The following is a 26,678-nucleotide window of genomic DNA, read 5'->3' as shown; positions in this document are numbered from 1 at the left end:
ATTTATAAGATAAGATCGTTAACAAATGTACATGTTTTTGTATAATAAGTGAGTTGCTAGTTGGAATATTGTGTTGCAGAAGATTTGGGCCCATTCAGAATGGCAAATACATGATACAGTCTGATGTACAGCAATCTATTACTGTTAATACATGTGTAAAGAGCACCAGCCTAAGAATTGTTCTCTAATTTTATTTCCTTAAATCGTATTAGTAATCATATGTTCTAGCATTAGTTGCTCCCTTAGGAAACACATTAAAGCTGTGTAACAAACAATTTTACTTTAAGATGCAATCATAGGTGCAAGAACCTACTGCTGAATTCCTCTCATCTTTCTTAATTAACTTTGTCCAAGAGACAACAGTCAGTGAATTCCAAAAAGGAGCTCTCCAGTGCTGAAATAATTTAGCAATATCTGCTACTAATCAGTGGTTAATGGAGCACTAAGCGTCTCTCTCCATGTAGTGAAGAGCCTTAAGGCTGAAGAATGTTTTGTAACTATTACCTGCAATGTCACAAAACATCTCTAATTAACAGGAGTTAGTGTTCGTGTGAAATAAATGTGTGCTTCCTACACTGAATACCCTTGAAAACATGGATTTTGCTGAAATAACAATAGAGCAATAATTCTCAATACACTAGGGCAAAAACTGTATTGTATGTCTTGCTATATATTTGCACCATGAGAAATATTACTTCAACATTGCCATCATCCTGTAATATTGATCTACTGTTACTGAAGGAAAGACAAATTAGAGAAAGCTTTGTGATATCCAATACTTCATCTCAATATGCCTGCACATTTATTAGCCTTGTATGATATCGATCATAGCTGTGCATTGCTGAAGTCTTAGGCTTGATTCCAACCATGCCTCCCACAAATATGTGTGTGTGAGTTTCCTCCAGGTGCTAAAATTTTCTCCTACGTTACAAAATAATTAGCAGGCCTATTGGTTCTTGATGACATTGATCCTACTGTGCGGACAGAGACTGTGGATAATAAATTAGATTGTAAGCTTCACTAGGCCACGAAATTTTTCTTTATAAAGAAATTCAAAATTGTGTTACTTAGATATATTTCATACTGTCAAAATAATGCCAATAACTGTGGCATATGACTTATTTTTATGGCTTGCTTTTATTTTCCAATTTCATTTTTGAAGTCTTTTGCAGAACGATCCCAGCTGAATTTCAATTCACTTTTCATGGTTCACAACACAAGAATGGGGTGTTTGGATTAGCTTGCAAGCTGATGGACCACATAGTAAGGGATAATGACTTTCTGTCATATGGTTTTAGAAAAACCAGTATAATAGCTACTAGCACAACCATGCATATAAATAGAAAGTTGAAATACTAAATAGAAGGCCAATTTTCTATTTAATTGGATGCATGATCAGCATCTCTGCAAAGTGGAAACTAGCTAAACTATTTAGTCAGATTTCTGGAGCAATAATTGTAAAGTAACAATCTTTGGAGAGACTGGGAAAACAAAATGTAATGTTATAATTAATCACCTCGAATCCAGACTTGATTTCTTTTAAATTGTTTGGATTCAATTTTAAATCTCTGCAGTAATTATGAAAACAGGTCTAAACACTAGATGCAACATGTTGTGTTTAGTTAAATACAATTTAACAATGTTACAGAATTAGTGGTTTAGTAGTGAATCCATTTATAGATTCATAATTTTCCAGTCTGATTTCTATTTTTTTCTCTTAATTTCTAATTATACCTTGCAATGTCAATTTAAGGCATTGGTAGGCTCAGGGTACAAATTCCATTTGATCCCTCTCTCCTTCCCACACATCACAAATTCTAACTTAGGAGCTGTATATATTACTGACAGAAAATCAGGTGTGAGATCAAATGAACATCTAAACTAGCTTTCTGAACCTGTCCTTTTTTGCTTATTCTTTCCACCACCCACCCCCCACCAAACACCACTGCCAACAAACCTCAGCATTGGAAAGGAGAACAAACTTATGATAAATGAGGTTTAAAGACAACATTAACTGAGAAGCATAGACTTACTATAGTATTATACTTAATATGAATACACATACTGTATAGCTTTCCCAGATGGTGGGAAATGATTGGTCTTCCATTTCTGGGGGATGCTTCAAGTTTATATGTTTGCAATTGCTGATTGTGGACCCTCTGTTCTTGTAGGTCCTGGGCAAATGCTAATTTTGCCCATTTAATAAAGTTGCCTTGATCTCTTGAATAATAATCACATTGTCTTGAGCATTGATATTTAGCTTATCTCTACCCTGTGTATACAGGGTATTGTAAGTAGACTGGGTATATACAAATCATATCATTTTACAAAAAGTATTTCAATAGGGTTAATGCCAAAAATAAGCTTGTTGCAAATGTCCTTTCTATTCTTCTTGTTGGGACTGTGGTCTGTTAACACTCTTACAGCTTTCACCATTTACTAAGATCTCCCATCAGTTACAAGCAGTCTTGTTTATGACAAGACTAAAGACACCCAAATTTATTTTTCTGCCCTAGAAAAGAGCTAGTAAAGAGTCATCAAACTACTAGAATTTGACTGTCATGGCCAAAAGTAAGGACGAAATAGGGTACTGTGTAGCTCAGGCAAGGTCTAATGGCATGGAGGGGTCAAGCAGACTCAAAATCTAAAAATCAGGCAAAGGCAGTGATTAGGGGTAGTCAGGAACAGGCCAGGAGTGAATAACTGGCTCAACAGATAAATGAAGTGCACTAAGGAACTTAGAGTAAAATCTTGGGAATGGAACCTGGGTCTGGATGGCTTTATTTTTTTTAATTTGATGCCAGAACAATGATTCTGGTGCATGGCTCATATCACTGGGGTGCTGCATGGTAGTAGAAATAGAAATACTATGAAGATACTGTATGCATTTATGGACATGCTACTATGGACCTGTATGGACATGCTACTAATAACAATGGACAACAATGACAATAACAATAAACCTTACAATATGTATACAGCTGTTTGTAAAGTTATATCAGCCTTGAGCAGGCATTTTGGGACCAGCTTTATGCTGGCCTGTTTATGTAGTTAAGTACTACACCTACAACCATGCAAGACTCTGTATGAGTTACAACATACTGGGTTCCTAAATAAAAAAAATTAATTTTAGCATAGGAGTATAGGTAGCCTATGTACAGGCAGGCATTAAGAACAGGGCTGCTGAGCACCTTGCTTTATCTGTATATCACAGGTTTTATTAAAATAATTACACCAAAGCTAAGGGCATTCAAGGGGAAGTCAATATTTTGCATCTCTGCTGAACACTGCCATCACTGCGTACTAAAAATCTTTCCTCTCCGTTTTAGGAGGTGTCCCTAAAGGTGTACCATACAAATTTCATTAAAGCAAGATGCCCTGTTGCTTGCACCTTTTTGATAAATGAGCCTTAATGTTTATTTCTGTATGTTGGTAAATTAATAAAGATGCTTAAGCAATAAACACTTAACATGATATTAAATGCATCAAAAAGTATTTAACTTAACTGTATTTAATTCAAATTTGTTATTTTTTTTTTTTAAACACTGTTTTGTGTAAGCCATTGTGCAACTAAACCATGGTATCCTTAGTCTGCAATCGCTAGGTCTAGAATCAGTAAGAAAACATTTTCTAGAAGACATGCTCTTTATTAATTGAACATACCTTATATTTTAAGGCATCTATACAAGCAGATTTTATTTTATTATAAGGCATCTATACAGGCAGATTTTATTTTTTTAAATATTATATATGCTCTGAGTCTCTATAGATGCAAATAACAGCCTAACAGGCACACCTTGTTTCTTTCCACCTCTTCTCAGCAGCTTTATGATTGGCCGGTTTGGTAACCACCATAGCTTCTACTGTCAGTGTAACCTATGTGTATTTAGATTATAATTAGTTATGTCTTTTTATGCACCCAAGAGCTTCAGAAATTAAATGCGTTTGAAAAGGAAATGAAAATTATATTCTTTGGTTTCCTTACTGCCTATTTCATGTCCCATTTATTTTTCTGTATTGTTATCCTATCAACCTTTTGTAAATTATTGCACAGTGTGTGGATTCTTCATAAATCAGCTTGGACTATGATGATAAATGTTAAAAGCTTTGCTTTAGAATAAATACACATTTCGAGCATTAGTAAAATAAACCCTATTATAGATTTTTACATATTAATACAACTTCACACGAACGCTCTACAGAGATCCCCTAGGTAATAAAACTACTAGCAAAATATTTTTAAACTGAAAAACAGCATCGAACAATGCCAATATTAATATGTGTATGCTGTGTTTCCCAAACAAAGATATAATATTATATAAAGGATTACTTTTGTTGTGAAGTTTGTAATTTAAACTGTCAATTTACCTCGATGTACCAACCTTTCTAAGCAGTTGAACAATCATACTGCAACGTATCTACTAAAGACATTTATTCTGTGCCAAACCAAAAATGCAGTAATCCATTATTGAAGCTGATGTCCTTAGGCTCAGGTGGGGTTCCTGCTGAATTTTTACAGCCATTCCCTGCTGATTGATTGATGGAACACAGCTTAGGTAATGCAGATCCAAAGTTCTCTCTCATAATGATGGAGGAGATCAAAACATTCATGCTGGGTACACATTAATCTTTGCATAAAATATAAATTAGGAGTGTTGTGCTTACAGAGAGCTACAGTCTTTAACTTCCGTTCACCTCATTTTCATGTGTGACTTTATCATTTGGCATGTAATCCAAAAGCATTCCGACAATGATTTTAAAAATATACCGTGATTTAAAAAAAATAAAAAAAATACTCTTAACAGGGCATAGACATATTTGCTTTGTAATTTTTTAGACTGAAAGAAAACAAGATTGCAAAAGAACAAGGGTATAGAGGAACAGCACCTTCTTTGGTATTACATATAGATGGTTTTCTCCTTTGATACCTTTTTTTTTTGGTTGTATCATAAATTGACAACACTAATAAAGAATGTTGAGATGCATGTTGTGTAGCAGCTTCAGTAACGAACAGTTTCATCACTGGAAAACTCCTCTGCATTTGTAACACAGATGGATTCCAGTCTTGTATCAAATCATTGTTCAAACTAAATAATTAAATAAATATAATATGCTCTGCGCTTTAGATTTCTCATGCAGTGACCTTTATTGCATTTCCAGTGGTGGAGCTATGATGCAGTATAACATATAATTGGGGGTACAGGTCAGGGCAGGTTATAAATATAGCTGTTAAAGTTTGTTACATAGCAAAAATTGTTTTCCACTGATTTATACACAGTTATCATCAATAGCATAAACATATATTTTGAATGAATAATTACATGAACATTGGACTGTTATTTATAATTGCCTACAGAGTTTCTTGTAAGTGACTATAATTTATTCTTGAAGCAGTTGACCTTGGTAAGTAGCAGGCTTTTTGGCTCTGGCTAGCAAATATATGTCAGTACCAGCACCTGTGTCACACTCAAGCCAATTACGGAGATTTATTGCCTTGAATATAGTTTGCATATTCTTCAGAGTTTGCATTTCCCTTTTAATAATTGAGTGCCCTGTAGCCTGATTTGAAGAACTACCATTTCTCCCTCGAGATAACCTATTCTAGATACCTTTTGAAAAGCAAACCACATCGACTGGCAACTCCTTTGTTATCAAACTTCAAATATTAATGAGACTGGAACTTCTACAGACTGTGTGTTACTGCATGGCATCCTTTCAAAAGTAACAAGACACATCTGATGCTCTTCTTGCTATAGCATTAGTACTGCACACAGAAAGCAGATGTCTAACCTTGCTTGTAATTCCCAACATTGCATTATGATTATCTCTGCTCCAAGAGCTCGATACCCTTATAATAAGAGAATTTCCCTTTCAGAGGCTGTTAAACTCCAGGGACAATAATGTAGGACTTATGGTGGATTCCAATATGACATCTCCTACAGAGTAGACAGGTACATAAGATTAACACTTGACCTGTTATAGACTGTGTATGGGTGGGTATAAATATACTTAATCATAATAACTATGTGTACTAAGCATATCATCCACAAGACCATCCTGGTATTCTCTGTCTGGCTAAATAAGTGGAGACTCATACGTAATATATATATATATATATATATATATATATATATATATATATATATATATATATATATATATATATATATATATATATATATATATATATGCTAAATAACAATCATTGATTCAGCAGTGTGAAATGTGCCATGACTGCCAATATACTGTCTCATTACTGGAGAGGAGAATTGAAGTAGTAATTTAGGGCAGGCTATGTGTTCGTTTCTTTTGTTTTGTTGCAGATTGCATAGTATCTAAGATACTAGCTCAGAGAATGTACTATTTCATGCTAGAAAAGCTCAATTCAAGATTCATAATAAGTAATACTTTAATAGGAGAAAAATATTTTTCTAATTACTCTTAGAAAGAAGGATTCCTAGGTAGACATTCATTGATATTTGTACTGGGATAGTTATAACAATAAAAGGAAAATTATGTTTTGTTGGCCACGGTTTCCAAAACCCATAATTAGGACCCTTATAATCTTGTGATTTGAAATCTAAAATAATATTATTAAATTATTTTTTGTCAATCAAACATTGAGACTAGAAACCCATTTGTTTCCCCTGAGAGCTTCAAGCAAATATCCCTTGCAGATGACATTGTACAAACCTATTTAGACTTATGCATGTTTTGAGCTAGGCATTTTATGGTATAAGTGAGCATTAGTACCCTTCATTTTTGAATGTTTTTTGCTACCACAAACTATTTTAAGAATCAGAATTTGTTGTCTACAAGTGCTCTAGATTTAGATCTAGATTTTATAATTAACTCTTCATACCTATTAAATACAATTCAAAATAGATTGTACTTTATTTCATACCTAATTGCATTAGCATTTAAAAAAACACAGATATTACATACAGTAATTTGGAGGGGGATGAGCCAAGCTTGGAAGTATTATTTTCCAAATTTGTGACTAATTATTTTTTCTACAGTAGCCTTTTTAAAATTGCACTATTTGAGACTAGCAGGGAGTCTCATTAAATTTTAAAATAGTGTGACCTTGTATAGTGTAGAGAGTAAACATAATTACAAAGTAGATGTCGGAACCTTGTTTCATTTTACATATGCACTCAGATATACACAGTATGCCTCTGTGCTTTTTGCTTGTGATTGAAAATGCTATTGGAATACTGTACCAAAGCAGCATCTCATAAACAAGACTTTGTAAAGCCTGTTCATTGTATTTCTGTGATTACTGTGATGTCTAATGTATTATTATAAAAGAAATGATCATGTGCTTGAGTGGATATTTCATTCTTTATACTATGCTGTAAAATTCAGTTGAAAAAGTAATAATGCATTTGTTTGTATTGTTGTGCTTCATTCTTTCAGCTCCTTACCCCTCTGGCCACCCTGGAGATTGGATCACTAATGTTTATCATCATGCGGCTGTGAAGTTGTGACGCTAATCTTTCTGCCTAGTCCAGCAGAATGGACTGGAGGGAGAGAGTGAAGATAACCTACTGACTTTTAGGCGGGGAACTAAAACCTCAGGCCAAGTCAAGACTGAATGAAAATGATATAATTGAGAGCTTCAAAGCTCTGTCCTTCACCAAGGGGGCAGACTGATTTTTTTTTCTTTTTTTTTTTTTTTTTTGTATTAATGAAAACTAGCCTGTCATCTGGGATTCTCACTGAGCATCTCCCAACAGAGGTAGACCTCATAGAGATTGCTGGTGTCTGCCAAGAATACCCATAGTGAGCACAGGTAACTATTGTTCCAGAGGCAGAAATAAATCCCAGCCCACTGAGACACTATCATATCTCTGCAAACCAACACGTATGCCTTCATTTCCTTTTTGACATGATCTCATATAGTGAGGGACTAGGTTTAATAACCATGTTCAAATATACATCTAACCAGCTAATTCTTTGACTGCAGTGACATTTGGAAACATTCCATGAGTGCCTTACTACAGCCTACATATAAATAAAAAGGAATTTGTCTGGGGATATTTAAACAAATGAATGAATTGCTAAAAGAAATATATAGTTTAATCCTATTGCCAAGACAACAATCTAAACCTAAAAACAAATGTATTTTCATTATAGCTTGAATACATATATAATATCATTTAAATTATTCATGATATAAAAGGTTATTTTTCAAAATTGTATACATCAGTAAAACATCATTGTGTAGGTAAACTCTGGCTTTCATTTCAGGTTTGTTTGTTATAACTGGCATAATAATAATGAAATATGTATCTTCAAATATAATGTGCTTCATTAGATAATAGAATGATTACTCCACATTTTGTGGTTCCCTGCTTCACTGGTCATGTGGCAGTCTCTCATTGTTAATGATAATCACAATCTTCCCCATATTAGCACCAGACTAAAAACACTAAACATCTGTACATCAGACTGAAAGTATGTTGGATTTTATTGAAATGTGTCATGTCATAAAGGACTGAGGTATTAAAAAAGCCACTATTTTATAGCTTTAGAGGTTGCATTGTGGTACAGCGGTGCTTGATACTAAAGTACATTTACTTGAGCATTGAGGTTATTAAATAAGCTTGAATAGAGATTTATACAAGCAAGTGCTTGTCTCACAATACCTTACATTACACCCTGTGTGTGTATCTGCTTCATGTCCAGATAAAAGGGAAGACTAAATCTTTGCAGCAAAAATATATGCAACTCGCCGAGTTCATAAAGACATGAGAAAATAATTGAGTTTAGGGTTTATAACAAATAGTGCAGTGTGGCACTGAAAAAGACTATTTTTTATAAAGGGATTATTTTACTGAAATAAAGGCTTTTTGCATTAAGTAACATGGGTACACTCAGGTGGTTACAGTATATCATTGATGGGCAGCTAGTGGTCATGAAGCTTTCAGCAGTCAACGGATGTATTTCAACAACAATGATTGCAAGCCTTGTGTTAGCGCATGAGCCTGCTATTCGTATTGCAATCCTGCCTATCCAGTAACCCTGGATAACCTTGCTAAGCACTGAGCTTGTTTGGAATTCACTTATTCTCCCTAGCAAGTCATATGTACTGATTTTGAGTAGGTGAATGCATTCATAGAGCTCTACGCATGCTGCCTATATTGTTACAAGCATACAGCAAATACAATAAACCTCATTTTTTTCTTTTCTAAAAAAACATTCAGTGGCTGACAATAATAGACCAACGTCTAGCTAGATTTTGGATATATTATAATAGTAATCCCTGTGCCTTGGATATAGAGTTTTAAAGTGAAAGCTGTGTTGGGCAAGGAAACATTATCCCTTTATACTGTATTTATATAGGTGCTCAAATTTAGTAATGCAAATGATTTCATTTCAGTGCCTAAAATAAAAAAGCAGACAGGTTTTTAAGAAAATATTTCTATATTTCTAAGTAAAATACTATAAGAAATTACAAGTTTGTGACTTTAGTGAAAGCAGGTAGAGCAAAGAACTGTAGTCTACAGATTTCATTCACATTTATCCATCTTCTTTGTCTTTGAGAAATATACAATTATTTATAAATATGTTGCTATGTAATTAAATGGTAAAGCACAACAAGGGTATTGTTCAGGCTACACCTAATCATTATGAGACACAGGGTCCAGTACAGTACTTAAATAGTGACCTGAAATTCATTATGAAATATGTGTGTTTGGCTAGATTAATGGGCTAGATATATTTAGAACTTGTTACTGAAAGGAGAATCCCTAAAATTATCTGCCTGGAACAATTTCACCAGATTAATTGACCATTATTCTTCAAGTTACTAAAAAGCCATTCTGTATTATATAAACACGCATTCCAAATCAGTTATTGTAAGTATAAGATGATAGCAGTTGACTGTATTGCCAAGTTTGTGGGCTGCGCAGAACTGAAATTTGAGGTGAAAAAGATAACACATCTATCAAAGCAAAATAATTCGATGGAATCTCAGAGTTTTCTACAGCACACTATGCAGAACACTTACCTTGCTGTATGACCTTTTGCCGGTGTTCCAGGTCGTGAGAGGCCATGTGTGGAGTAGTTTGATGGAGGAAATACCACACTTAACACTGCTTTAGTAGGTGCATCATGCCTCCTCTTGCTGTCTTCCAAATCTTAAGGGAAATAATAATAATAATTAGCTATGCCAAAAAGTCACAGCTCTAAAATCAAACAGAAGCTTAAGCAATGTGGTGAAGTATACTGATAAAACTGAAGAGGCATAAATATATTCAACAGAGACTAGATCAGAAAAACTCTGAAGGCAACCGAATGATATCTTTGTTCTTTTCTGTAATCATGTTTGACCAAAATAGCTATATGAATACCCTTCTCAATACGAGAATGTCTTTATATCATTATAATAATCATTTATTAAAACAAAAGAGAAAGTAATAAAACATGCATTTAAATAGTGAAACTGTTAAAATTCAAATATTGTAAAGGCAATAATATAAAAGTTAAAAAATGCTTGTGTTTAAGAAGCAATATATAGGTAAAGCCTTTGAATGCTATTGTTTCTCTTACCAGGAAATCTGTTCTCCATTTTCATCTGCCTATATTGTGAGACTGGATAGATTACAGGATGAGCACATAGCTTATTCCCTTCCAGTTCTCCTTGCTCTTCTATAGCAGGTGGACTTGAAGAATGACTGCCTTTGTTTTGAGATAAAGACTGTGGCCAGTGCACGCCAAGGTTTTCTGCATTGTCTGATGATGTTGAAAGAAGTCTGAAACTCCTACTGGGAGACAGGTATTTGCTGCAGTCTGCAATCCAAACAGGTTCATTTATGCTCTGGAAATGACAGTCGCCTTCGTTTTTCTGTCTCAGAGTGTCTGTGCACTGAATCGGGGGTTGTCTCTTCTCCTTAGTATTTATTTGCTTCTGGATTGGAGGGAGAGGTTCTGAGTTTCTCAGTCCAAGATCAAAGGCAGGAATGCAATTGGATGATACACTATTTTCTAACTGGCATTCAGCTCCCCCGGTTGCTGCATTGCTGAAAAACTCACAGTGGTCTTCATTCCAAGAGCCAGGATCTCTGTGTGATTTAAAAAAAAAAAATCATTTAAGAAACAAGAATAGCATTCACTCCTCCCCTCTTTGCATTCTTGCTTCTCTAAACAGTAACTATTTCTGCAAAGGGATCACTTAATAAAGCTAAGGTCAGATGCTTTAGAAACGGCATAATCTGCTATAACAAAACAGAAATGACAAAATCATACAAATTTATGAAATTTATTTCCCTGCAGTCACAAACATCAGGCATTTACTTTAGAAAGAAAGCGGTTAGATCCTTTCTCCAGTTTCCATAGTGATTTCATTTTCCCCCCTTTTATGCCAGATTGGTTGTAGAGCTGCTTGTCTTTGTTGTTTAAAAGGCTTATGCTACAGACTGTCAATATAAAGAACAAGTAAACAGAACACAATGCACAATGCCAATTTCTTCACCCTGTGCTTTTTTTTTCTTATTTAAAAAAGAAACCATTGAGCAAAAATGTGGATAAAGGGTGGGTATCTAGTAATTTCTTTCTATTTATTATTTTTTTTGTAGTGAAATCTTTTTGTTATTGGCCACATCACCAAAAATTGCAGTTAAAATTTAAAGTACAACTACCTGTGGGTGCAGAGCAAAAACAGGCTTGATTTATTCATTAAAGCAAAAAAAAACAAAAAAACAGCTGATTATTTTAGAAGATAACAAAGATGCAAAATAAATTATCATTAAATGGAACTATAGAATGAGCATCAAATATGCTAGCAATCACCCTTCAAGAAAATAAGCATTTCCTATGAAATCAATGTTTTACTCAGATTAAAACTTCCAATTAAAACCTATTTCTAATCTTCACGTGTAGAGCACTTTAATAACCACATAGCAGGACTTTGCTACTTCCAGTTGCATGTTATTAAATTCAAGTAGAAATGTCTTCTCTTCGAAAATAACAATTGTCTGCACATTAAATATATTGATTTTGTGTCATCACTTGATATATGCTTTACAAATACACTCCAGGCACAGGGAATGCATTACAAATCTGCTACACACACACAAAAAAAAATATCACATTTCTGTAGCCTTAGTATGAGCATGGGGTTTTCAAAATTGCTTTAAAAGTGTATATTATCAACAGGGTAAAGTGGAAGATTGGGCAGATACCCAGGTTATTCAACATGATGGCCCATGGGTTGAGCATTTGGGGCAAGTGTAGTGCCTGTTTCACAATCCAAGGATTGTACCAATGCTTCACTGCAATGGAGAGACAATCAATAAAGGAGATCAACCACTGATATGGATAAGCCAAACTTAAAACAATACAATATTTTATTGTACAAAATGTGTAACAATAAATCATGTTTGAAGAAGGCCAACACTTTCTGAATAGGGTCAATTCTAGTTTGAATAATATAACCCACTACACACACATAAAAAATCCCCTGTAAAATGGATTATTGAGCAAACATTGCACTAATTGCTATGCCTTCCAGTCTTGCTTCACTGGAATATTATTCCTAAAGTTTTAATATGTTTAACTATGTTTAAGTAGGAAGAAAAATAAACACATCAAACATAATACTAAGTTAACTTATCTTGGCAAAGAAAGCATGATTGTAAATATATCCCATTGAAATAGATGCCGCTGCTGAAGGGTTGATACGAACACCTAGGGGCACATTTACAAAGCTCGAGTGAAGGATTCGAATTAAAAAAACTTCGAATTTCGAAGTGTTTTTTGGGCTACTTCGACCATCGAATGGGCTACTTCGACCTTCGACTACGACTTCGACTACGAATCGAACGATTCGAACTAAAAATCGCTCGACTATTCGACCATTCGATAGTCGAAGTAGTGTCTCTTTAAGAAAAACTTCGACCCCCTAGTTCGGCAGCTAAAAGCTACCGAACTCAATGTTAGCCTATGGGGAAGGTCCCCATAGGCTTGCTTGAGTTTTTTTGATCGAAGGATATTCCTTCGATCGTTGGATTAAAATCCTTCGAATCGTTCGATTCAAAGGATTTAATCGTTCGATCGAACAAATAATCCTTTGATCGTTCGATCGTAGGATTTGCGCTAAATCGTTCGATTTTAGTTCCTAGTCGAATATCGAGGGTTAATTAACCCTCGATATTCGACTCTTGATGAATCGGCCCCTTACTGTAACCATCAACATTCCTTTATAGCTCCAAATGGTAATTATACATCAGAAGCACTAATGTTATTTTTGGATCATACAGTCACCAACATATGTATCACTGAGCAGTGAATTGCACCTTGGCAATTAGGAAGGGAATAATGCAACACCTTTAAGGGATCAATAACCCATCACAATTATATAGCTACAAACACTGCCAGGAATCCTTCACTGTATAGAAGGCAACTTTAGATCCATTTCTACCGATACTGAAAAATAGCTATAGAAGTCCCAGAAGTCTATATTTTAATTTAATTGCAAACTAAATTATTCTTTAAAACATGCATGACTTAACTCCATATCTATTGTTAAAGATTAAAAAATACATACTTATAACTCCAAATAATATGTCTTTGCTTCCATGATCAATTTCTTGAAAGCTTTAAGCAATCTCCATGGTTAATCAGTGACTTCAATAATAGTATATTCTATAAAACAGCATAAGATGGGCTCTGCTGGCTTTCACTTCATGAGGTGCACTTTTATTCATTTATGTGGTGTTAAATTTATCAAAATGACACTAATTTATGCAACCAGTGTAAACATTTTAATGACTAAACATGAATGCTGCCTGCATAGGGTGAGAAAACTGCTACATAACCTAAATGAGCTTGCATTAAAGTTTAATGGCTTGTCATGCAAAAGCCAACTGTTAAAGCATACCACCACTGAAGCCGTCTAAAGGTGCCAAGAATTGAACTAGCACACTGCAATAAAGGCCATGTTAGATTCACTTTTGACTGATGACACAAATGCACAATGTTTCTTGTCAGAAGCTTGCATTCCAATTGATTTTTTTTACCTAAGAAAATCTATCATTATGTCAGAGTAGAGAACTTTTAAAAATATGAAAGGGGGACGTTCACTTAAAACAGTAACTTTTAGTAAGTTTAAAGAGGAATATTTGAAGACAACGTGCAACTATTTTTTAATTGCGGTTTGATTGCAATGAAGTAGGTGAAGATCTGACTATGAAGATAATGAAATTACAATGGTAAATACAGTATCTAACCTTACTTTCAGTTTTCTTCCTGTCCCTAGAGGAAACAAAACAGGAATGCATATACTCGCAAACAAAGTGTATATTTTCAAACATTTTGTACTAAAGTATAATAAAGTAATATTTAAGTTGCACTTGAGACCTTTTGGTGAAATATATGGAGTTCTGGAAGATGCAATTCCCCCTGTACCAATCTCTGTCTTTGTATATAGAGAAGCAAGGCTTGATACAGGCTACTTAGTGAGCTTAGCTCAGCTTTACCCAGCCCTCTTTTTTTTTTTTTTTTTTTTTTCCTCAGACTCAGTTTCATCTGCTATGGTACCTATGGATTGCCAATGTAATTCCAATATGTGTAAAAGGATTACAATCTCAGCCTAGTAATTATAGGCCTGCAAGTTTGACATCTATGGTGGGCAAGTTTTTTTATTAAGAGATTTATTAAAAGATCATGTTCTCATTATGTTCTGGAGAAAAGCCTTATGAGACATAATCAGGATGGCTTTATGAAGGATAGGTCTAAGTTGGGCTTTTTTACGCTGGAGAAGAGGTGCTCAAGGGTAGATAAAACTATCGCAACATTTTTAAGTAATCCAAATATAATTGAGTAACTCAAAATCAAAGGTAACTATGGTGTACAGCCCTGAGCCTTCAGCTAGGGAAATGGAAACAACCATATTGTGCAAAAACAGGCACTCAATGAGCAATCCTTCAAATATGTGTTTAAAAATAAAAGTAGAAATGTATTTACGGATAAAAAAGAGGTAGCCTTGCTTGGTTCATGTTATATAGGCTCAAGAGCCTATGACTAAGTTATAAAATTACATGAAATGCGTAAGACTACTTATTTGTGTACATAAATATATTCTACCTTGATATGAAGAATTGGAGGATAAGGGTTTTCCTGTAGACACAAGGGCCTCCATTCAGATTAGAAGAAAGGATGTTGCATCTTAATATTCAAAAAAGGGTTCTTTATAGTGAGAGCTGTAAAAAAGGTTGTGGAATTCTCTCTGAAGTGGTTTTACTGGCAGACATATTAGATAGTTTCAAAAAGAGGTTGTATGGCTTCTTAGCAAGTTATAAAATCCAGGGTTGGTGAAATTAGTTCTTAGTACAAAGCTGATCCAGAGATTGGTCCATTTGCCATTTTGGAGTCAGGAACAATTTTTCCCCCTGAAAATTTCCACTGGAGGAGAAACACTCAATACAACTACATACAGTAAGCCTCCAGTTGGAATTGGTTGGATACTCCACTGGAGGAGAAACACGCAACACAACTTATCAAGCCTCCATTTACTTGAATGTGTTACAACACTACTACTGGTGATTTTAAGCCCTGAAAAATGCCAGTGGAGAATATGACAAGAGTAACATCAGCCTTAAGATAAACAAACTTGTTGTGCTAGTAACTATTCTAAAGAGGAAGATACAGTATGTGTATTCTGCTGAGATAGATGCCAAAAACATTTGCAGTTTTCTTTATGGCCCTGGTGATCATTGTCAATGTGTGCTGACTTGTATATGTTTTAATGTCTGTTTCATATAAATCTTTGAAAAGAATGTTTAATTGCAGTACCTCCTGTTTTTATGTGCTTGAATAGTATGCAAGATCATTCTAATTGTACTTTTTAGGAAAATTCACAGTAACAAATCTTTGCATTTAACACAAGCATTAATTGGCTTTTGTTGCTTTTAATGGGCTATTTTCAGTTATACCTGATTAGATTTCAAAGAATCTAAAGTTAATTAGCATTCAAGCTGATGTTAAGTCCATCCTCAACTGACATAAGATAGTATAGTGTTTATTTATTGAGCTGGTGATTCTAATAACAGTTGCCTTGGTAAGTATTCCTGCAGCTCTGCAGGTTTTGTGTAGTAAATATTTTGTAGCTTCTCTTTTCATTGCCTTTAACTGTTTGGCATATTAAATGTAGGTCAAAGCATTTTAAAAGGCTTGGTTGGTGGAATGTAACTGTTGCTTGGCAGTCGGTTTAAACGGTGCTGTTTTTTTACATTCCAGTAAGGTAACATAAGTTAATTGTGTGCATATATCTGACAATGCCAGGTAATAGAACAAAACTCATTATCAATCACTAACCTTTTTTCAGATAAAATAGCTTTATCCGGTGTTCTAGTAACTCAAGTTTGTCTGCTGGGGATAACTGCTGACATGGTGTCAACAAATGATGCACAAGTATAATATAGATTACTTTTACACTTGGCCAGGAAAGAGATCATCTTGCAATGGATGAGCCAATCAGCCCCATCTATCTAGGGCTGTCTTACACAGCTCAGCAAACTGACATATCTAGACAGAGGAACCCCTTTCAAGTTCAAAAAGAAGTGAAGCAAGATTGAGAGACAGTTCTCCCAAATTACTATTGGCTTAGCATTAAGGAACACAATCCTCATACACTAGATCAGTGTTTTCCACATTCAGGAGCGGACCAGCCCAAGGTGGCTTGAAGCAATGGTAGGAAGGCTCATCCTGACAGTTGGGATAAGATTTAGGTTGAATTGCTAGATACATCTGAAAGCAGATTAAAGGTCAGTTAGGGTGAGAAAACGTATTTGCTACTTTGTGTATTTTTTATGACTTTGACTGAAGGTTCATATATCAATGTTTGCTTTATTTATAATATTGCTCTGAGCCTAGGGGTAACCTGACAAAAGGTTTGGAACTCTAAGGAGGGACTGAAATGAAAATCCCAGAAACGCTTTGCATGTTTTTGTTGCTCTCCAACTAATTTACTTTTTAATGTGGCTCTTGGGTAAAAAAGGCTGGGGTCCCCTGAGTTAGAGGCAGTGGAAGGGCTATTAACCTGGTGGTACACCCTGGAATACACTGAACAGTATAGCTTCTATACTCTAAAATGGATAGATTGTTACTTATACTTATTTAATAAGGGAACATGGAGGATTTTAGTCAATTGCTTTAGCAAGAGTTAAATTGTCTGGAGTTAGGGGACCAGTGCATAGCAGATCATTTCTTCAATCTGCAGATTTTCACTTGTTACATAACTTAATGAGATGTAATATGACATGATTTTTTTTTTTTTTTTGTGAATCATGCTCTTGTGTTACACCCTGCTGGCTGTATCATTAGTAATATCACTAGCAAGTATTTGTAAAGCAAAATATTGACGCCTATATAGCACGTCTATATATGTAATCTACCCACACTGTTTCAGCAAAACAAATTGCAGGGAGACAGGGTTAATAATTAAGGAAGCAGAACAGGCACTCTTAATTAGTGAAAGAAATAAAGTGTATTATTCATAGAACTTCACATAAAGTGCAATGTTGTGCTCCACATTAGGACCTTTTATATGTTTGTGTGTAGCTACTCAGTATGTGTGTGTGTAGATATATATATATATACACATTATATATATATATTTACAGAGAAAGAGTGTATTTATGTGAGTTTTGCACTTAATTTAAACTTGATGCCAAGAACCCCTACAAAATAAATACACAACATTATATGAATGCACAATAAACATAGAAAATGAAATCATTAATTTGCTACTTTAACCATAGCTTTGTAGCTTTTATTATGATCTATTAGTATTTCCCAGGAGGCAGGTCAGAGATCTGCTAACAATCACTGGCCAGAACTGCATTGGGAATAAATAGGCTTTATTCTCTAAAGGCAGAAACAAACATTTAAAATTGGACAGAATAATTCCAGGGAAAGAAACAAAACAGCTTAATATTAGAATTTCCTAGTTACATCTTCATCTAGGTCTTTTATCATTTGTAATAAAGGTAAGGAATAAAAATGTAAATTTTGTTTAGCCATTGCCAGTAACATATCTTATATTTACGTATATTGATGACAATAAAGCAGGTGCAACCCTGTTCTTCCTACTTAGCATTCACATCAGAGCTTTCTGTGCTCACATACTGTATGACAAACACTGGCACCTTTGCTATAAAACAGACTATAGACAGCCTACTGTAAGAAAGATTTTGGCCACCAGAGATATAGATGACAGATGCATCAGTTCTCATTAAATTGCCTATTCACACTATCCCTTACCTATTAATGCAAAACTAATGGATAGGACCCTGAATTAAATATGTGCTGAAACCACTACACATGAATAAAAAGAAAAGTACTTCTTCACAAATCGATAATTAAAGCTATTAAATGTTTGAGAGAATTATGTGCCTCCACCTCTGTTCTATATTATATTGCCTTCAGGTTTATATATCCTAGTTACAGTGTAAGATATTGCATGCACCTGCTAAAAGTTAATTCATATATATAGATCCATTAACCACAATTAACAAAATCCAGTTGGCTAAATTCCTTGTAGCTTTCCTAAGTTGCTCCTGATATTCGTTTTTCATGATGGAGTGATGTAGTCATCACAAGTGAATGCTGGAAATCTAACTCTCATGATGCTATTTGCATCAAGGGCCTAATTTATGGCTAGCATGCTGTCCATAGTGTAGTTGGTTATTGCATAACAATTGACTATACCAACAGCATTTCAGGGGGAGCTATCATAACCTGAACTCTTTATTAACACTTAGGTGTTAGTGGCGTATTTACTTACCCATTGATATAAACCAATGTGGGAACCCTGGAATTACTGTGATGTCAAGGGTGACTCCAGTGTCCCCCAGTATCAATGGACATACTTGTGCATGATCAAAAGTGGCAGAAACAATGTAATAGCATTTGACCAAAAGAAACCAATATGGAGTCAATAGACCTACAATTTTGCATCTAGTTTAAAGCACCAGCATTTGAGGTCCTAAATTAGACTTTTTGTCTGTTTCTACTGTATACTGAGATACCTTCAGGTAGCATTGTATTCATGGAGTAGACATAGGCCTTTGTGCTCCAGTTTAAAGCAAATCATTGCTGTTGTTATAGAAAGTATAGACAAGATGCAAACATTTTAAATAATATTTACGGTTTTTCACATTTGTACATCACCCTGCACTTTGTAAATGAGGCCTTGCATCTCTAATCTAATGCTATTTGCTTTTTTTTTCTATTTCTGGTTGCCCCCTGCCCACAACAAATTTTCCATACCCACTTTGTAACTGACTTTTTTTCTCATATCCCTTTTGAGCTTACCCTGCCTTCTCACCTACCCTTCACAGACTCTACCATATACATTTGCTGCCCATTAGTCCACCCCAATTTGTTGTTTCAGGTTCTGCATCTACTCAAATATTGATGATGAAATTCAAAACTCTCCAACATTTATTTCCAAAATCGTGCTCTCTAAGATTTCTCCATATAACCGCTGCTTTTGTTACCACTGAGTTTTCAAGGGGTCGTCACATCACACCAACTTATACTGTAACTAGTTGTTATAAAGAGTTGCAGTATTACAATATGACCTAATAATACCTCTCAATACTGTGATTTAACCAGACAATTTGACGTGGTTTAAGTGGTTAATTAGTGGCCTGCCAGGAATATGGTACACACAAAAAAATGAACTTACAATAGTTTTAAAAATTATGCAGATTTTTGAAGAAGTATATATATTTTTTTAAAAATTAAAGATTACAAAATTAAATTTTTTTCTCTTACCATAGCATTGGCATAGCCACCCTTTGTTATATCTGCATACAAACAAAAAAAGTATTTTATGTTTTATAGCACATTAATTATGAAGGTTTATTGAGATGACAAAAACAAGTCTTGCTCCATTTGCATACTGGTTCTATAAAAAAGTGTTGTTGGAATGTCTGGAATCTCCAAAGGTAGACAATTAACAGCTCTCCAGCTGTTGTTGAATTAAACACCTATCAAAACTGACTTGTTGACAGGTGTTAAAAATTCAGCAGCTGGAAAGCCACAGTTTGCCCACCCTAGGTCTAGTTACTTAAACCATAAGTTATTTAATGAATCAATATTTATTATGCAACTGATTCCTGACTGACAGAGGGGTAACGGTTCTTCTACAAACTGACTATTTTAGAGTATGCTGCCATATCTGGCCTCTGTTTTTAAATCTATGGAAAAAAAAATGGACACAAACAGACCACCAATTGTCACTATTTAAAATCTGGCATATGTATCATTTGTATTGACTTTAGGCATACACTGTGCGCAGAGTGATGTTTCCACATTCCACATTTGCCATTGATGCTTTTATGCCAGTTTTTGCACAGCTTCTTAGGCTGGGATGTTTTTGCTACCTGTTTTCTCCCTATTGATTTGAATAAAAGACTATAGACTTTTCTACGCCATTTCTATTCCAACACTTTTTACATTGTATATCTGGCATACATAATTTTACACATCTTTATTTCTAAGTACCTTAAACTATTAAGGATACTATATAGGATACAGTACGAGTGAATTCTTTATGGTTGTAGCATAAGATATCAGCTTGGGGTACTTCAGACTTTTTTTATACCTCTAATGCACTCAAATGAACTCACTATTTAAGAACTTATTTCAGAAAAAACTCGAATGGAAAACACTTTAATCAGCGAGTTCAGGGTTAACAACCCCAAAACTTGAATTGATCAAGTTTTCGGCAAAAAAACCCCTCAAATTGATCTAATCTTCGGGCAAAACCCTCTGAAAAAACTCGAACATCCTGAAGGCCATGAACATCTTCAAATGGTTCAAGGGACCTCTGGCATTGATTCCTACATGAGCTCAACAGGTTTTAGATAATGTTTTTTTTGGATTTGAGCTATTTCCAGGGTCAGAGTATAATGAATCTCTAAAAATGCAATTTTTTTTAAATAACTTGAAAAATTTAATTTTTAACCTTTAAATTTGGTTTTTGACAAAACAAATAACCTCAAATTTTTGCACTTTCATGGAAAACCCAACTTGATCCTTAACAAATCTGCCCTAAGCATTATGACTGCATTTCAAGCAAATGGATGAACATGTTGGCGCAATATTTATGTTGCTACTTCAACAATGCTCTTAAATCTTCTCTTCTTCGAAGTGTTTTTTAAGTTTAACAGGAACAGCTATGCTGGGTCATCAATCTGGTGTGTTTTTGGGCTACACCCTTACATAGGATCTGCCTGAGACTCTGATAGAAACAAAGCAATGTATGAATGGGGCAGCAGCAGCAGCACAAAAGGGAACAATGTAAACTAAAGAAATAATAAATAACTAATGCAAATTATTTAGAAGGATCTGTGTTTAAAAGTATAATCTCCCAATATGAGAAAGAAATGACACAAATCAGAGCAGTCCAACAGCTGGAAGGTTGGGTGCCAGACAGTTCTAAATAACCTTTTTTCCAAGTTGATAGCAAAGACTTTCCCCATTGGTTGGAGATACTCCTACCTAACTCCATCCCTGCGTAATACACACCCTAATCTAATAAATGTATATTAAGACAGGTAAAAATATAAACCCAGTTTGAGAACTATCAAATCTCTCCTTTTTAATTCATTAGTGTACCATATTTCCCCTATGTTAATTTCAGGTACACCCTGTGCAAATTACAATGGAGTAATTGTGGGTAAGTAACCTGAAATAAAATGCATTTATTCAGCTTACTACAAAATCTTCTTAGACAAAGCACGTGTTAGCCTTCTACTCAAGATGCTACAGCAATATGAATGATGACAGATGTATGTGGAGATAGGACAAGTCCTTTAATGCAACACCATCAGCTGCTGCCATCACCATAGCAACAATTAGAACTCATCTCCACGGCACTCCTTAGATAAATGTAAGATACCATTGCTCTCAAGGTATGCCTCAGCCCAAACGTCTTTTTTTCCTCTTGCCTTAAATTAACCTCTGAGTTGCACATCCAGATGTACCAATTCACAGGGGTAGATAAAAATATTTGCAGACAATAGCAGTAATTGAATAGTTCAGCTAAAATATGCTCTGAGCGACGTAATCCCTAAATTGAGGAAGACAGAGAAAGAAAGCAGGAAAGAATGATTATATTTAAAAAGCAAAGGGCCTGTTTCAGGGTAATCCGCTCTAAAACTGAAAAAAGGCAGGTAGATAAAGAAAAGAAGGTGTTATTAGGTAGGGAGAGACAAACAAAGCAAGATAAAGAAGATAATCTGGAGACATGGGCAGACAGGGTGCTGTTACAGGGACATGTAGCAATACACAGAACGTGTGGGCATAAATGCTCTAATTCAGTAACACAGTATGAACAATATAAACAATAGAAATATACCTTGAAGATGTTTAAATGCCCTGCTCTGTAACAGGAGGTGGTATATGCTGCAAGTGCTCACTAGAATATCTGTTTGCCTTATTTGTATGAGCATTCATTTTCTTGCCTCCCAGTAATACTACAAACTATGGTGAGCTGCCAGTTCACATTCCTGAACTGAAAATATACATTGCAAAACCATTAAGCTGACTTGCCATATCTTTTTAATAGTGCTTCAATATTTTACAGTGTAGACACTGGAGGAAGCACATGCTGTGAATGCGTGTAACAGTTCTCTGGAGAAAACATGTCAGACAGAATTTAAAAAGACATTTTATGCACATAACATTTCTCCAGACCTTACCGCACTACAAATAAACCTAACCTAAAGGCAGAAACTTACTTCTTTAAAGGTGAAAGTTGGTTGGATCTTAAGGGCAATCTTGTTAAAAGGCTTGCTCTGTTGTATTGTTATAAAGCCATTCACAAAATAAAAGGAAGATGTCGCTATATTCCAAGCATTTTATATACCGACAATATATAAAAGAGGGCAGAATATATTTTTTATACAGTACATTTGTCTAATTATAGCAGATTATAATTATACTAGTCAATATTTAATTAATAAAATCAATCTGATATTGTTCTAATTAGGTAAAACAATGGTACTGTCACTTGTGTGTGTTGGTAAAGCATTCTCCAATAGTGTATTGGAATCGCCCCAGTGGGTGGCACTGCTTGAAGGGAAACTATATCTCCAGAATGAATACGTAAGCAATAGATAGTTTATATTATATTAAGTGGACTATTAAAGAATCTTACCAAACTGAAATATAGATATCAGTAAAGATTGTCCTTTTACATCTTAAGCCACCATTTTGTGATGGTCTGTGTGCTTCCTCGGAGATCACCTGACCAGAAATAATACAGCACTAACTGTAACAGGAAGAAGTATTGAAGTAAAAGATAGAACTTTGTCCATCAATTGTCTCATGTGACTTAACATGTATGTGTTGCCCTGTTTGTTTGTGTGTACTGTGAATCAACCCTGTGGACAGCCCTTAGTTCTATTTAGGATAATCCAATGGCACAAACTACTAAAAAAAGTATCTTTTTATGGAAATGTTGTATTAAGATGAAACACTTTTTACATATGAGCTATTTTATGTGATATATTTTTATACAGACCTACATTGTTATAGGGGGTATAGTTTTCCTTTGATTTCATTTTATACTTACTCATTGGTGCAACAATTATAAAAGCTCCAATTTGTAAAAATAAGTGCAGATATGCAAAAAAACATCCCCATGCAGAATAGACACTTGTATAGAAAATAGTCACCAGTTACCTTTTTCCTACACAACATATTACATTTCTTTACAGACACTCTTTAGAGAGATTTTATAATATTGCGCTGTTGAGTTTTGTCAATGAATATTGAGTTGAGCTTAACTTTATATTATACAAATTTTGTCAAACATGCAATTTTGTTCATTTTCAATTGGGACACAAAATGTGTTATTTCTCAAGGAAAAATCTCATCCAAACTTTTGGTGAAATGAGCTGCAAAAATGTAGTGCATGTAATGTAATGTGGTCCTCACTAAATTTTATCCAGGAAATCTCAGGCCTTACCAAATATTGCTGAACAACCACTCTTAGCACATTCTAATATAGTTTCAAGGGTTAATGCATGTTGGGAACTGTACTCCAGCTACTTTAGGTATGGATTTTTACACTAATGCCTCATGAAATGTTTCCCCAAGTTTTCAGGGCCATTGAATACCTGTTTAATGTGACCCCTATTGATTTTTCAAGCATTTAAGCAGTCATTTAATTAATATATACTGTATCAATTTGTATCGACCTTATCAAATTTTCACTGCAAAAACTCAACTTTTTCAGATTACCGCCCGAAAACCATGGCTTTGGGCTTGATTCAATCCAATGTGATATGGTACGTTTTGTGTGATACGTGCGACTTTTCCTTTATCAGCTATGGTATTCATTGCACTAAACACATCACATTAACCAATATATCTTTCCATTACCTATGTTTTTGCTACCAATGGCCCATTGAAAGTAGTGGGAATACTTACTTTTCTCAATTCCATACAACCCGAAAACCACTTATTGCATGAAGTCTTTTGCAATAACCTCGGGTTTCCCTTTCACCACTTGGAACTGGCGGAAATGCTCTTTTTCCTATCTCTAAAGCATTTTCACCCTCTTTCCTCTTCTATTTTCACACATGCCCCTTATCGCACAAATGTTTTAAAGGCATTTACAGCTACGGCTATGTTTATTTCATGAATAAAAGTACCAGTTCTATTATTTTTAAAAATAAACTGATTCAGAATATATGACCTATTCATCTTATTTTTATTATTAAATGTTCATTCATGTCTTTTTTTTAAATAAGTGTGTGCATAACACCTGACTAGTACAACTACTAGTACTATCACTATTTGTTTTGGACCCTAGCAACCATCCAGACTGCAAGTTGACTTGGAAAGGGCCTGGCATAAACTCCATTTTGTAGTCAGCTGCCAATAACGCTATAATGTTCAACCCACACCTCTATATATTTTTTGTTCTGAATTATTAGTCACATTCTAAAGCTATCAAGACAAACCTTCAAAAAGATATTGATGTGATTAAAATATTTTAATATCTGATATGTTAACTCAAACATATCCATACAAATCCTAAAGAGGCCTTTCAACAATTGACATCACAAATCATTTGTAATCATTTCGAAATTCAGAAGGTTGTGTCAGTGCCATGTCTCAATTCACTTTCTCCTGGTTCTACTAACTCTTAAAAATTATGTAATCTATTTATCAAATTTCCCAACACCAGACAGGAGTGGCTTAAATGGAAAAGGGACTTTTATGTCCAAGAGGGTCTGCCTAATGTCATGGGTGCAATGGATTGAACTCATGTGGCTTTATTGCCTTCTCGTGCTAAGAAGCAAATTCCCCGTAACAGAAAGCAATTTCATTCAAACAATGTTTTTGCCATCTTCCTTGGAAGTATGCATGACTCATTCTGCACAGTTCATCAGACATTTTGAATCTGGTCAATGAAGTGGTGGGTGGCTTGTAGGTAAGTATTGTTTCAACTTTCCATATAATACTAAATATGTTTGTATAGTTTAGTCATGTCAAATATCTTACAACTCTTATTACATACCAATGTTGTTTAAAGAGTGCCAAACAATGGTTAAGTAATGAACTATTACAAGTCATTCTTAGAAAAAATCCATCTTTAGTGTGCATTCCCTTTGTCTATATGATGTTTGTGAGATGTCTTACTACTAAACACTCATACAAGTCCTGATTGCAAAAGGATGAAAGATACATCTTTCAAAGGGAACACTCTAACCTTTGTTTGTTAAAGTTATCATGTAGCAGTTTTACATAAAAGCTTTTTCTCTTCACTTCAGTTGCCCTCCCCCACAAACAAAAACTAAAATGACAGAATTAAAGATGCCAAAAGAGCAATGTAAAGTGTTGCATTTTTATAAAGGTTAATCTATGTAGAAGGATAACATCAACTTAACACTTATTTCTTACCCTTTTTTTGGGAATATCATTATCAACTGCAATATTTGGGCTTGTAGTCACACTCAATAAAGCTCTTGGGTTATTTTGTTCTAATGCAGTGTTTGCTGTTTCAGTATTTAAAGTATTTGTTAAATTTGTAGAGGACATTGATTTTGTATCATCAACTGTTGCAAAAATGGCCTTTGTGTAGGCCAAATATAAGACATTCGAATAAAGATGTAAGTGGTAACTGTGTAAAAAAGGATGATGATGTCTAGCTGTTGTAACATCATAAAGTGGTCATGTTGTTGGGTTATTACCAACATATATGTTGGGTATCAGGGTTTCTGGCAGCTGGGTTAATGAGTGACTCTCACAGTCATGTGCCTTAATTAATTTGAATGGTTGGTATTGACCATATTTTGGAAACCTTTGCCAATAATTCACCTTTTGAAAATTGCTGACATCTGTCTAAGGCAGTTACCTGAAACAAGATTATATTTGGCTGCTGTTCAGCACAAGGGCTTCAATTACAAATATTGCAAGAGCAAAGAGAGTTTGACTTTTAGATGGAAATTGGCTATATGTGAGAACAAAGGTGCTAATTAAACACTCTGCAGGAGCAAAGCTAATATGCCATCAGACACACAGTCAGTCTACTGCTTGGCCAGAAGTTAATTTTACCGTCTGTTTCCAGATACTACTGTAAATGTAACCAGATATTATTATTGCTATCACTGATGATAATACTATTTTGCAACAATAATAAAAACTAA

At 34.7% G+C, this 26,678-nt stretch overlaps 1 protein-coding gene across 4 annotated transcripts in view; it reads right to left on the bottom strand.

Moving 5' to 3' along the window:
- LOC108711038 (dynein heavy chain 3, axonemal) overlaps window positions 1-26,678 on the bottom strand; it is a 555,753-nt gene that overhangs the window by 433,393 nt on the left and 95,682 nt on the right. For all 4 annotated transcript variants that reach the window (XM_018252361.2, XM_041586281.1, XM_041586280.1 and 1 more), the window contains exons 5-6: window positions 10,558-11,069; window positions 10,016-10,145 (exon numbers count right to left, since the gene is read on the bottom strand). In XM_018252361.2, the coding sequence (XP_018107850.1) occupies window positions 10,016-10,145; window positions 10,558-11,069 (642 nt within the window). The remainder of the gene's footprint in view (window positions 1-10,015; window positions 10,146-10,557; window positions 11,070-26,678) is intronic.

This window comes from Xenopus laevis, chromosome 3L, assembly GCF_017654675.1.
Source record: "Xenopus laevis strain J_2021 chromosome 3L, Xenopus_laevis_v10.1, whole genome shotgun sequence".
NCBI lineage: Eukaryota > Metazoa > Chordata > Amphibia > Anura > Pipidae > Xenopus > Xenopus laevis.
The sequence above is the reverse complement of the archived record's forward strand: the minus strand, read 5'-3'. Positions and strand labels throughout refer to the sequence as shown.